The sequence below is a fragment of the Drosophila nasuta genome, chromosome X, assembly GCF_023558535.2.
Source record: "Drosophila nasuta strain 15112-1781.00 chromosome X, ASM2355853v1, whole genome shotgun sequence".
Taxonomy (NCBI): Eukaryota; Metazoa; Arthropoda; class Insecta; order Diptera; family Drosophilidae; genus Drosophila; species Drosophila nasuta.
The window spans coordinates 21,518,545-21,532,177 of NC_083459.1; the positions used below are offsets into that span (position 1 = coordinate 21,518,545).

The 13,633-nt window shown below is 40.9% G+C and overlaps 2 protein-coding genes across 13 annotated transcripts in view; one reads left to right on the top strand and one right to left on the bottom strand.

Annotated features, from left to right (window-relative positions):
* Positions 1–13,633, top strand: part of LOC132797332 (cAMP-specific 3',5'-cyclic phosphodiesterase) — a 237,285-nt gene that overhangs the window by 187,773 nt on the left and 35,879 nt on the right. For 9 of the 12 annotated variants that reach the window (XM_060809030.1, XM_060809028.1, XM_060809031.1 and 6 more), the window contains one exon: positions 11,423–11,599. In XM_060809030.1, coding sequence (XP_060665013.1) covers positions 11,423–11,599 — 177 coding nt within the window. Of the gene's footprint in view, positions 1–712; positions 1,897–10,746; positions 10,969–11,422; positions 11,600–13,633 lie in introns of those variants that run through there. The other 3 variants (XM_060809036.1, XM_060809037.1, XM_060809039.1) reach the window with 3 other exon arrangements.
* LOC132796864 (katanin p60 ATPase-containing subunit A-like 2) lies at positions 2,630–4,584 on the bottom strand. Its single transcript, XM_060808206.1, has one exon. The coding sequence runs from the start codon at positions 4,457–4,459 to the stop codon at positions 2,894–2,896; it is 1,566 nt and encodes a 521-aa protein (XP_060664189.1). The 5' UTR covers positions 4,460–4,584; the 3' UTR covers positions 2,630–2,893.

The following is a 13,633-nucleotide window of genomic DNA, read 5'->3' on the forward strand; positions in this document are numbered from 1 at the left end:
GTGGCACGGAAGATAGACAGCAAATATGACGTGTACGTTGCCAATTTAGACATAATGGAATATAGCGTATACGCTTATATATAGTTTTTCGACTGCAATTTAATTGAAATATTCCCACAACAAGACATTATTTTTCTTTCTCTTCTTCTATCGAAATACAGCTGCAATTGTTTTTTGGTCATAATGCGATTACATTTAATTGCATTTTAAAGCCACTAACTCGAATCGAATTTAAGAATTGAAATTCTGCTGCTGCTGCAGTTAACTTGAACTTCCAGTTCACTTGCAATTGTGCATTTGATTCCCATTATCAATGGGAATTGCGCATAATCGCGCACACAGAATGTGTGTTTTGCCTTGTCCATTCGCTCAATCGCTGCCATTCAGTCAATCAGTCAATCATGCAATCATTTGGCCAGCAAAGCAAGTGAAGCGTTGCGTTTAGCGTTTTGTTCAAATGCCGAAGAAGAACAGTTGCAAAAATTGCATACACAAAACTGTTGAATAATAACTCTTAAAATTAATTGACAAATGGATAATTTATACATGATATTTCTCTCTCGTTTCCGCCGCGCGCTCTCTCTCTCTCTCTCTCTCTTTCTTACTTTAACTCTTCCCTCACTCTGTCTCTCTCTTATACACTGTTGCTTTCCATGCGCATTATCTCTCACAATAGTCTGTGTCTCTTCTCTCTGTTAAGTGCAATAATGAAAACGACACACACACAAAACGACAATTGAACTAATTAAAAAACAAAAATCGAACATCGAAAATCGAAAACAAAAAAGAAAAACGTAATCGCAACGAAGCAACTTCAATGTGAGCGAAAGCTAAACAAAAGCAGGAGTCCAGAATGATTGCCACGCTGTTCATCATCTTTGCATTTATACGCGCCTTTCCCTGGAGTCGACGACGCGCCTACGACGCCGCTCCCGGTCTCCGCCCACCGCTGGCGCTGACGCTCACAACTGACGAGCAGCAGCAGCAACAACAAGAGCAACAACAACAACTGCAGTTGCATTTGCAGGACAACAACAATGGGCCACGCCCATCGATTACGAATATGGGCAACGGTCATGCCGAGATGCCGCCACGCACACGACGCAAATCATCGAAATTCCATGAGGTCACCTTCAGCGGCAGCGTCGGTGGCGGCGACAGCGATGATGGCGACGCTGCCGGAGGCAGCAGCAACGCTGCTGCTGTTGCAAAGCGACACTCGCTGAGTGTGACCACGACCACAAGCAACTCGGGTACGACGAGCAACTCGGGCTCCTCGATGATCCTCACGCCATATCGCACGCTGAACAACAGCAGCGGCAGCGGGAGCAGCCAGCGAGGATCGCGTGGATCGCGTGACTATGCGCAACATGAATACTATCAGCTGTCGTCATCGAATGGACAGCAGCGTGGCACATTGACGCAGCGCAGCGACACGATGGCCACCGAGGCGGAGGAATTTGAGGATGAGGAGCGACCGCCGCTCGATGATGACGACGAGGATGCGTCGTATGATCGCGAGACGGAGGAGTTCTATAGCAATATACAGGATGCCGCCGGCACGTCGAGCAGTCGCAGCAAACGTTCGTCGCTCTTCTCGCGCTCCGACAGCTCGGCGACAACAACATCGTCGAGTGGCGGCGGCACTTTCACCGGCGGCAAACGACGCTCGGCCGCCTCCATAATGTCATCATCGCTCTGCTCGGATGTCATGATCGGCGGTGGCATTGGCGGTGGCGGCAGCGATCGTCGCAGTTCGACGGCCACCGAGTATAGTGTGCGTTCCGCTGCCGGTTCGCTGCCGGCGTCGAATGGGCAGCGCAGGTCGAGCGGTCGCATTCGACGCTATGTCTCGCGAATGACCATCGCGGGAGCGAGACGTCGCACAACGGGAAGGTAACATGCCAATGATAATGCTAATGCTAATGCTAATGCTTGTGGTCTACCGGTGTCTTCGTTTCACATTTATTCTCTCGCTCTCTCTCTCTCTCTGTCTCCTTTCTGTTTATTTTATGCTTGTCACTAACATACTCTGAAATCGTCTAAATAATGAACAAATACAAGTACTATCTTAAATTAAGAGCATATCTCGCTTAGCGGCCTCGACTGTTGCCGTTAAACGAGCGTAATTTTAACTGCAACTATAACAATTTTCTGTGTTTTCTATGCTAGTTTGGTTTTATTTTTGTGGCCGCTAAGTGTAAGCAATATGCCACTATATTAATGAGATTATTAAAATGTGGCTGTTAAGTGAGAAAAATGCAAAGCTGAGCAGTTGTTAGCGAAGAACGGAACTCGCTTATAGAGCAATATTTTCTATACAACAATATATTACTAAATAGCCGCTATATAAATTTGGAGAATGTGCCACTAAGTGCAACGTGTGGCTGTTATGTATAAAAAACGCAAAGTAAAACTGATATGTATAAATTGGGGATACTTAGAAGACAAATATTATATTATTATATTATATTATATTATATTATACAACAGAAAAATATACTACTTGTTATTTTGTTATACTTAAAATGAGAAATAATGGATAAGGAGTATATGCCACTAAATGCACTTTTTTATATATCAGATGCTGCTAATTAGAAATGCCGGTTTTGTTACTTTATTAATGTTGCATTTGCATTTATTAGCTTGAAGTAAAAGATTATCAAGTTTGTGTGATATTTGTGTAGTTTACATTTTTGTTAGATGCAGCAAAATGCAATGAGATATAAACGTAGTTCAATGTGACATTTTTGATCTCTATTCAGTTTCAGTTTCTTATTAAATATTGATATCTCCCCTCGATCATCGCTCTTTTTAGCCTTTATTCAGAATTCGTACAGTAGAAGGTAAACTTAAATCGATTGTAATGCGAGTGTTATTTGTGTGTGCCTGGTCAGGAGCCGTTCTCCTGCTGCCACTGCTCGTGCTTGGCCAGCAGCTTCATGCCCAGTGGTCTAATCTGCTTGAAGGCACGCTCCACATTCGCCTCCTGCACAGCCTGCGACTCCTTGGTTGCCTCCTTGCCACCGCCACCGCCAACGCGTGTGGCGCAACGCATGCGCTGCATGCTAATCTCCTTGCAACCCAAACGTATCTCGTCGCCCGTAAAATGCTCCGAACACTTCACCAGCTCCTCCAACAGCTTGGGCGTCAAACTGATGACAGATCCCAACAGTCGATTGATGAGACTCGAACGCTCAACGGCGCTGGGCAGCTGCACCAGCAGCTTCTTCTCGAAGCGACGCAAGAAGGCCTCATCAATGTCCCACGGCAGATTGGTGCTGGCGAGCACAAAGACGCCGCTCAGCGTGTGCTCCATGCCATCGAGCAGTTGCAGCAGTTCGTTCTTGAAACGCTTCGATGACTCGTGATCCGTGGAACGATCTCGCTTCGAGGTCAGGCTCTCGATCTCATCGAAGAAGATAACCGATGGCGCTCGACGCGCTGCCATGTGAAATAAAACACGTAAGATTTTCTCCGATTCGCCGCGCCACTTGGAGATCATAATGCTCGCGGTGATGTTGAAGAATGTCACCTTGTCGCGTGTCTCCGCATAGAGGGCCTTGGCCAAAAAGGTTTTGCCACTGCCCGGCGGACCGTGCAACAGCAGCGAACGCCACGGCTTGAGGCCGTGGGCAAAGAGCTGTGGATACTCGATGGGCGTGAGCACAGCCTCCTTGACCAGCTCGATGGCACGCTGATTGCCACAGACATCGGACCAGCGCAGCTTGAGGTCATCGCTGAGAATGCTCGTCTTGACCAGCTCGGCAAGTGCCTGCCACTCCAGTGAGGCAAACAGAGCATCATCTGCCGCATGGCCATGTTCGATTTCAGTGAATGCAGCAAGTCTGGTTTCTGTTGATGACGTTGCTGCTGCTGCTGTCGCTTCGGCTGTTTCCATTTTCCTAATGTGCAATGCCGGACGATGCTGTTGTTGTTGTTGCTGTTGTTGGTGTGTCAACTGCTGCTGTTGATCTGTGGCAAGACTGGCTGCTGCTGCGGCTGTGGCAGCTCCAACACCCGCATGCCAACAGGCAACAGCATCGCCGGGTCGCTGCAACGTTTGTGCAACGTTTCCCTCTTGTGCACCTCCCATTGTTGCCACAGCAGCATTCTTCGCCGCGGCGGCGGCGTTTTTTGGTGCGGCATTCAGCTCGAGCTTGAGCTTAGGCGCCACCTTCTTGAGTATGCGCGGATATTTGCCAAATTTCATGTTAAAGAAACTGGCATACTCCAAGTAAATGGCATCCAGGTCAACATTGTCGCACAGCTCAAATTCCTCGGAGAGTCGTCCCTCGCCCTTGAGCGCCTCGGCGCTGCTATAGAAACCATTCTCGAGCAGATAGCGATGCATCAGATACAATAGATTGCGGCGTCGGGTGGTAAAGTTGCGCACATCTTCGCACAGTATCGTTGAGGCAGCTGTGGCAGCCACGCCATATTTGGTCTGTGGCTTCATCAGTCAGTCAGTCTTCTTCTTCTGCTTCTAGTGTGTGTTAGCTATAAGCTCAGGCTGAGGCTGAGGTTCGTTAATGTTGTTGTTGTTGTTCGGGAAACCAAACTGCAACTATCTAATCGAAATTGTAGTCGAGCGGGCAACATTTGACAACATTCTCATTGTTTGACTGCTTTAAACAGACAGAGTGAGAGAGAGAGAGAGTTGCCATAACAAAAGCGAAGCCCGGCAACCACAACGGGGCAACGTTGTTGCAACACACACAACAACTAGAAGAACACGCACACAGGCAACGACCACGTTGCAACGTTTCAAACTGTTGCCATTAGTTTCACTTCATGCTCCAAGCTGCCACAAACATTCATCAACATTTGCCCATAGGCAACCACAAATACAAGTCTACTTTATGTGTGTGCGTGTGTGTGTGTGTGTGTGTGTGTGGGCAACAGTTGCAAAAAGTCAACACATAACCCACAATGTGTAACAAAGCAAGAGACAAAGGGAAAGGGCGAGAAATATGCTGCTCGGGATTATCTGTTGCCATTGACAATATTAACCGAGTAATGTGGCATCAACTGCTTTCTCTCTCTTTCTTTCTTTTCATTCTTTTCTTTATCTTCCCTCTTGCTCTCTTAGAAATTGTAGAATGAAATACGTTTTTTGTCTTTGAAAAATATATAATTTGTCTTTCATTGAGTTTTACGCATATGCAAATTTATAAATAGAATAAAAATATGCATTTAGCAAAGACAGCGAAAATTAACATGATTTTCAGTGTGACCATGAAAAATGTTTGTCAACTTACTGTGTAAAATTTAGGCACACATATGTTGCTAAAACGGTCACACCGAAATATGTAGAACTTGCGACCAAGTGATTGAATTTGTGTGTCTGTAACATTATTAAACAATTCTATTGAAACTATGCTATAAAACTCTTTATCATTTTTTATATTTGTTTATTAGTTAATCATTTTATTTATTTATTATGTGTGTGTGGTATATGATTTAATTATGCCTTAAATTAATAGAAGTTAAATTGAAATTTAGCGGAAAATTTGTGCAATTTTTACTATTTTAATTTCGCTGTTGCATATATATTTTTATTTTTAATTACACTTTACGCAAAGCAAATAAAACTAGATTGTTATCTTTGTACTACAAAACACAGCTAATGTTATTGATTAATTAAAAAGCTAAATAGCATCAATGTGCCAGGAAAGCCAATGAACATGAGTGCAGAAGAGTAAAAGCGACATGGTCGAGGAATCTGGCTAATTAGCAGGTAGAGTTTAGTTTTAGCTTCAGGTTCAGGTTCGTTCGTATTGCTTTTTGTGCGTCTGCCATTTTGTGAGCTAATTAAACATGAGTAGAAGGTAAATGCCAGATAATTGACCATCGCCAATATGCAGCTCTGAAGTTACTCCATCTCAGTTTCATCTATGCCTCAATTACTGCAACATTGCGACTAATTAACAGTAATCAATTATCGACAAGTTGACTTGCCATAAACTCGGATTATTGTTAAGGAAAATCACTTTTCTTCCTCAAACTAGTTACAGTTGTTGTATTAAATATGTATGTTGCAATTGTATGTGAAACAGAAGTTTTGCTGGTCTCAAAAACTGATTGAGCCAACTGAAAAGTTAGTAGTATACTATTTTAGACAGTAGTTTAACTGTTGTGTAAACCAGATTGACAATAACTAGCAAGCAAATAAAATATTGCTAAAAGTCAATAAATAACAAAGGAATTATGTGTTATTTGCAGCTCTTTAGCTATTAAATTGTACAATAAAGTTTCACAATTGTGATTTTAAGCAAAATTGTTCTCCAAACAAATAATAAAGCTACAATCGAGTGTGCTTGACTGTGAGATACGTGCTACTCTTAATTTAGAATAACAGCAGAACGGTGCGGTGTGAGGTTTCAAATATACCGCAGGCTATTTTGGTATATTGATATAGTATTCTCTTCAAAATATACCATACATCACAAAACATATCAGATTGTCAGTCAAAGTAACTAAGATCTATAGTAAGTAGGCGTTTTTTTGCCATACAAAAGTATTTCTTATATAACTTCTACAATTTGTATCCAATCGCAACCAAATTTTCAGAAATCACAAATACTGTAGATAAATTGTATGTTTGGAAAAACATGTAACAAAAATTTTAAACAAACTTGATCTGAGAAGGTAGAAATCTCTAATTAGAATTAGAATTTTTTTAAATCAAGTAAAAATACGATTTCTTATGGTTCAAAATTGATGTTAAATAATGACGTAATTACAAATAAATGCAAAAGATCAAAATTAGTTAGAGTTCGAAATGAATTTTGTCTTATTTTGATCGACATTACAATTTACTTGTTTTGTTAAGTTGAACTATGCAGTTATAGTATTTTACCGTATTGAGTAGTGAATGAAATTTCTGTTACTCATCGAGTGTATTGACTGTATTGACAATTGCAGTGATTAGCAAAGTAAATTTAGCTGGCTAAATTTAGCAACAATCAGAAAAAAGGGTTTCTAGCGTCATTGGCAAAGTTCGATTAACTATCGTATATTTGTTTGGTAAAGTCAACTAAGACTCTGTGCTGTTGTAAACGACTTTTGGCGCGTCTGGAATTGGTAGCTGATAGTTAACTGTTAGTTGGCTGTCTGTCTGACTGTCTGGCAGTAATTACCATGATTAAGCTATCCAATTGCCAATTGCCTTTGGCTTGTGGCAGAGGGCAACGAAAACAAGAAAACAACAACATTGAATATGTGCACCATGCGCAATGTTGCAGCGTAAATTTACGCTGCTGACTCATCGACATCATCAATTGAAATTGCTGGCTGCTCTTTAATTTTTTTTGTTTTTTTTTTTTTTTTGTATTTTCTTTTCTTATTTTTGGCCAATGTGCGTTGTGTGTGTGTGTGCCAAGAGGTTGCATGCTCAATTTGTTTGGTGCCGCTAGGCGACAGCTGCAGCAACGGTTAATCAAATGTGCGACGCAATGAAATGAAAATCAACGATTCTGATGGCTAGCTGATTTTTATGCAGTTCCCCCCCTCATCTTCCTCTGCCAAAGCTGTCATCATTTGCTGCTCTCCACACACACACACACGCTGCCAAATTATGCAACATGCAGATGCAGATGCAGATTGGAGGCTGTTGCCCAGCTTCTTTTTGCCGTACACACACACCACATATCATACTTGGAAATATAGTCAAGGTAGCAATAAGGTGAGGGGGATGGAGAGGGGGGGCATGACTGATGCCTTGCCTGCCTCTGGTCTAGCTGTGCTCATTTCATATCGCACGCTGCTCGCTCGCACTTTTAATTTGGTTTTCACACAGCAGTGGCAAATGGCAACGCCACCTACAGCTGCCCCCATCTATAGTGCTCTCTCTGTCTCTATAGTATATCCCTCTCTCTCTCTCTCTGTTTCGCTTTCTTGGTCTGTCTGTCTGTTGTCGCAGTCAGTCTCAGGCTTTTGTTAATGGCCTTGTGACAGTTTTTGTTGTTGTTGCTGCTGTGTTTTTTTCTTCTTGTTTTTTTTTTTTTTGCCTCCTACTTGTTTGTTTATCTTGCCCCAAAAGCATCTCCCACCATTCATATCATCATCTTCATCATCATCATGTTTATCATCATCATCATTTGCTAGTGTGCTGCATGTGTCGTTCGAATTGGTTTTTTTGGGTTCAGTTTCAGAGTCTCTTTCATCTTCAGATTCAGATTCGCATTCGCATTTTCGCATGGGAATCCTGTGGCCAAGGACTTTCAACGCACGCACACTAAAACACTCAAACACTCATGCATTGCATTTGTGAATCATGTGAGTGCATTCATTGGGTCTTTTGCTTTTGCTTTTGCTGTTGCTGAATGAACGACTTAAGTCAACTGCTGACAAGCGTTAACCGCAACGTGTCGACTCTGTGACAAGTGGCAACTCTGCGAGTAGCACGTTGCCACACATTGTGCACACAGAAAATGTCACCAAATTAAAAGAATAAACAGCTTACGAGCTTAGCGTTAATTCTGTCAGCATTGCCACTATGTATATGGCATATATAGTACAACATTTCATTATTCTGAAGCAGAGCAGCGAGTGAAGAAATGACAGTTTAAAAGAGCTTAGTGAAAAGTGGATAATCTGGCAAGGTTGCCAGTGAAAAAAAAGCATGCGTAATATTAAATTGTGAGTTGCCTTAGAATTTAATTTTAAATAAAATTTGAAAAAACAAATTATGAATAATAAAAAAAAAATAATAATAATCATAATGAAAAATACAAAAATTAATAATAATAATAATAGAATTTATAATAATAATACTTAGGCATTCCTTAAAAAAACCTATGATAAAAGGAAGATTCGAATATGAATAATAATAAAAGCGTTGCCACTCCACTGAAAATTATGTAAAATCTTAATAATAGGTATATAAATAATTTAATTAAAACAAGTCATTTTTGACTTGTCAATGTTTAAAAACTTTTTAAAGGCAAAATTCAATTAGCATCATATGGAAGAAGTGCAAATATTATGAAAAGCATAAATACTAAATTTAATGGAAGCAAGTCGAAACTTAAGCTACGGCTTGAGTTGTAAAGCAAATATCAAAGAGTGCAGTTGACAGCAGCACTTGCAAAGCAGCAGGTGATGTAGTGGGGAGTATGAGGAGAGGGGGTGTTGCAACTTGATTTGGATGGCTTAACAGCTCGTGAGTGTTGCATACTTGCAGGCGCTGGCAAATCAGTTGCCGAGTTTCCACATTATTATGGTGACACAGTAGTGACAGGCAAAGACGCTTAATGCCACAACGAGAAGTAAGAAGAGCGAGAGAGACAGAGAGAGAGAGAGAGAGAGAGAGAGAGAGAGAGAGAGGGAGGTAGAGGATGATAAAGAGATTGGCATTGTTCTCTGTGTGTGGCAAGGCAGGAAATGTGCCCCACGGCACTCGCTCCTCATGCGCCTAATTATATGTGCAAATAAATGAACGACCCAAGCTGATTGTGATGAGTGTGATTGTGATTGTGTATTGTGATTATTTTATATGTAAGTGTGCGAGTATGTGTGTGTGTGTGTGTGTGTGTGGCATAGATTCAAGTGATGCCAGCGGCATCATCTCTGCAGAGCTAAGCCCCAAACACCCCAACTTAATTAGTTTGTTAAGAAGGAAGTAGCTGGATCACAAATGATTGTATAAATGAATGCATGAAGTGAATAAGTGACTGCCTAAAGAACCAACTCGGACTGAATAACAAACTAAAAGCAAGCGACTAACCATTTAACTTTAAGCAACACAGCTCTGCAACATGTTGTGGCAAGTGCAAATGCAGTCGCTATCACCAACCCTGAAACCGATACACAAGCTGCAAAGTCCTCCCAAAAAAACAGAAAAAAACACAAAACCCAAAAAGCTGTCGAACTGTAAACCAGCCAAGAAATAACTTCTCGTTGCTCTCTCTGCCCCCATAACTTGGAGAAAGTGGCACAAAGTATGCCATGGCAAATGGCGACATTGTTGCGCACAACAACAGCAACAACAGCAGCAACAACAACACTGGGATGGGGGCAAACAACAACTAGAGAAGTGAGAGTCGAGGCAACAACGGGACAGAAGCAGCCAGCCAGCGTCAACTTTGTGCCAAGTTTACTTAATGACCCCGATATAAATTTTACTTAAAACATCATTTTTCTTTACGACTTTCGCTGCCAAAAGCGTGGCCTTCAAGTCGGGCTGCTGATAGCGCGGTGGCAAAAACAGGAGCAGCAACAAAAATTCCAGGCCGTGGCGAGGACACAGCTGCGTCACAGGTCCCCTAAAAACAAAAACGAAAAAACCAAAAACAACAAATAGAGAGAGGAAGTTGCAAAAGGAAACTGCCAGAGCAGCAACTGGACGACAACAGCATCTGCTTTTGGTTATGAAAGTATTTTCTTTAATTATGACAACGCGTTTAGATTGATGCCTGTCACACTTGCTCTCTCTCTCTCTCTCCCTCTCTCTCTCTCTTTGTAGTTGCAGCTGTTGCCAGGGGACAACAGAACGAACTGCATTTGAAAGCTGAAAACTCAATCAAACTTTTAAGCTTTGAAAACTCACCGCTGCATTCGTATAAATAATTTGTGTGTGACTTTTTATGGGGCATCATTTAATTTATTTAACAATTTAACTTTATATTGTCGCAAATCAAAACAATGAGACAACAACAGCAAAATAATTATGAAACATTTTGGAATAACTTTGAAATTGTATTCGTTAAATGTCATATGAAAAATAACATATACATAACTAAGCAAATAAGCAAATAATTTGCTTTCTACGTAACTAACACTCTACTGTCCGCCAGGTGGCGCCATCAATGTTAACAAGTTGATCCTTGAGCACAACCGCCAGCAACTTGATCGTTGAACTGAACTTTGGTTGGTTGTGGAAATGGTTTTGCTCCGAAGTGGAGTCAACTTTCAGCAAGTTCTCAATAAACTTGGCTACATTCGGTTCGTGGTTGCGCGTTGCGGGTAAGAAAAAAGCAGAAAGTATGTGCGCGTTGCCGTTCCGAGAAAACTTTTCATAAGCGTCGCTGTCGCTGTTGCTGTCGCAGACAACGAACGCAAGGCGAAAAATGTCTAACGAATTGAAAAACTTTAAAAGCGCCTTGTTAGGCGCACTTCCGTTTCCTGTAGGCTGCCTGTTTGATACCCACTCAAACCTCAAGCAACTTCCCCCCCCCCCGCCTGTCTTTATTTTTTTGGGCACTGAAAAGTTTCGTTTTGGCGTCTTGTCTGTCAAATCAAGTTGGCCGTCAGCCCATTTATAACATGGCTCAAGAGTTTGGCCTAAAAGCGTTGCGTCTGCAACTTTTTGCTGTGCTTCCCTTTTTCCCTCCTCCTTCTCCCCCTCCGTCGATAATAAGCAGCGTTGTAATCAGCTAATTAATAACAAACATCTCTTATTCTTTCTTCTTTCTTACAGTTTCGATGTAGAAAATGGCCAGGGCGCCCGATCACCGCTTGAAGGCGGTTCACCCAGCGCTGGTTTGGTACTACAGAATTTACCGCAACGTCGCGAATCCTTTCTATATCGCTCCGATTCGGACTTTGAGATGTCACCAAAGTCAATGTCCAGAAACTCAAGCATCGCTAGCGAAAGGTAAATACTACAAAAATCAATCTCACTTACCTATTATACTTAAGCTATAGACATACAAATACCATACATATACGATATATCTTATGCTTATTATCGTTTCTCGATTATCGGTTCTTATTCAACACATTTCCCCAATTGATATCGCCAATTCGATGCATTCTTAATTCTTATGATTTCTTCTTCTTCTTCTTATACTACACGAAAACATTTCACTCTTATACTATGCATTAAGATTTAGTACTCGTTAAATATCATCTAAATGAAAACCATTCGAGACACTTTTCGCATTTCTGGCTTCATCATTTCGTTCTTTAAAGTGTGTGCCTGTGTGTTTGGGTGTATTAGGTTGCTGGGCATTATAGAATAGTATATAGTGATTGAATACTGTAGCTTGTGAACAAGTATAAGAGTATTGATAAACTATTGTATAGTATATCGTTCACCCTTAGAGTTTCCACTTTTTACTGCCCTTAATTATTGAACTCGCACTTCTACTTTCAGTTTTTTTACTCCCCCTTCTACTTACAACTTTTCTATATTAAGAGTTTTTTTTACTCCCCCTTCTACTTACAACTTTTCTTCATTAATTGAGTCTATTCACAGCTACAACAAATCTCCTTATATATGAAGTCCTCATTAAAACAGAAAACAGCAACCAAAGAAAATTGTTTAACATTATTTTCATTGTGACCATGAAAAATGTTTGTCAATTTACCTTGTCAAATTTAGGCAGAGTAATGTTGGCATAAACGGTCACACTGTAACATGTGAAGCTTACGACCAGCAGAATTTATTTAGGGTCTCAGGGAATAACGCTTTACTTTTACGTTGTCAATGTTAGGCACACAAATGTTGGTGAAAAGAGCTTGCAACCAACAAAATGTGTTTAGTGTGCTTGCGAATATAGCTTTACTCTATAAATTCTTCACTGTGTAACATTTCTCAGCAATTTTATGACAAAACTAGGGCACTTCAATGTATGTTTATACCCGCTACCCATAGGGTAGAAGGTGCCGGCAGGAAATGTATGTAACAGGTAGAACGAGGCATCTCCGACCCTATAAAGTATATATATTCTTGATCAGCATCAACAGCCGAGACGATCTAGCCATGTCCGTCTGTGCGTCTGTCCGTCCGTCCGTATGAAACACTGGATCTCAGAGACTATAAGAGATAGAACTATAATTTTTTTTTTCGACAACATTTGTTATGTTTGCACGCAGATCAAGTTTGTTTCAAATTTTTGCCACGCCCCCTTCCGCCCACGCAAATCAAAAAAAAATCGAATAACAAGCGTAATTTTAAAGCTAGAGTTGCGAATTATACAATATACAATAACTACTATAATAGTTATGATTTCTAAAAATTTGGTTGCGATCAGATAAAAATTATCGAAGTTATTAAAGAAATACTTTTGTATGGGCAAAAACGCCTACTTACTGGGGATCTAATTTGCTTTGGCCGACAATCTGGTATATTGTGCCGTCTATGGTATATTTTAAATGCGGTACTATATCGATATACAACAAAATAGGTAGCGGGTATCTCACAGTCGAGTACACTCGACTGTAGCTTTCTTACTTGTTTTTTATAATCTCCAACTCTTTTACATACAACTTTTGTCAGCCTTTTACTGCAAATGTAACTTAAGCCTTACAACTGTTACTCGTTAGCCTATTATAAGGCTATAAAGCTAGTCGACTTGCATTCAATTTGTGCCAATTTATACGTATTTGAAGTATTTTACAACTCGACCAGGTCGAAATGCAACTTGATATCCAATTATTTGTATACCAACTACTCGGGTCGAATTTTGCACAGCTGTAACACAGAAATTTTTGCGACATAGTAACCACATAGTTAGCTTTCAGCAATTTCTTTGGCCAACTGGCATCAATTTTGTTATTGCTTCGACAAGAACCAAGCAACAACATTGAAAAAGGAGTCGCAAGTAATTCGTAGTCGTAATTTGCTGCATCTGTTGCCATTGTGGTTCACTTTTATGCTATGTGCTGCTGCTGCTCAAAGCAAATG

Coding starts and splice junctions, on each gene's coding strand:
- LOC132796864 (XM_060808206.1), bottom strand. CDS start 4,459: ATGAAGCCACAGACCAAATATGGCGTGGCTGCCACAGCTGCCTCAACG.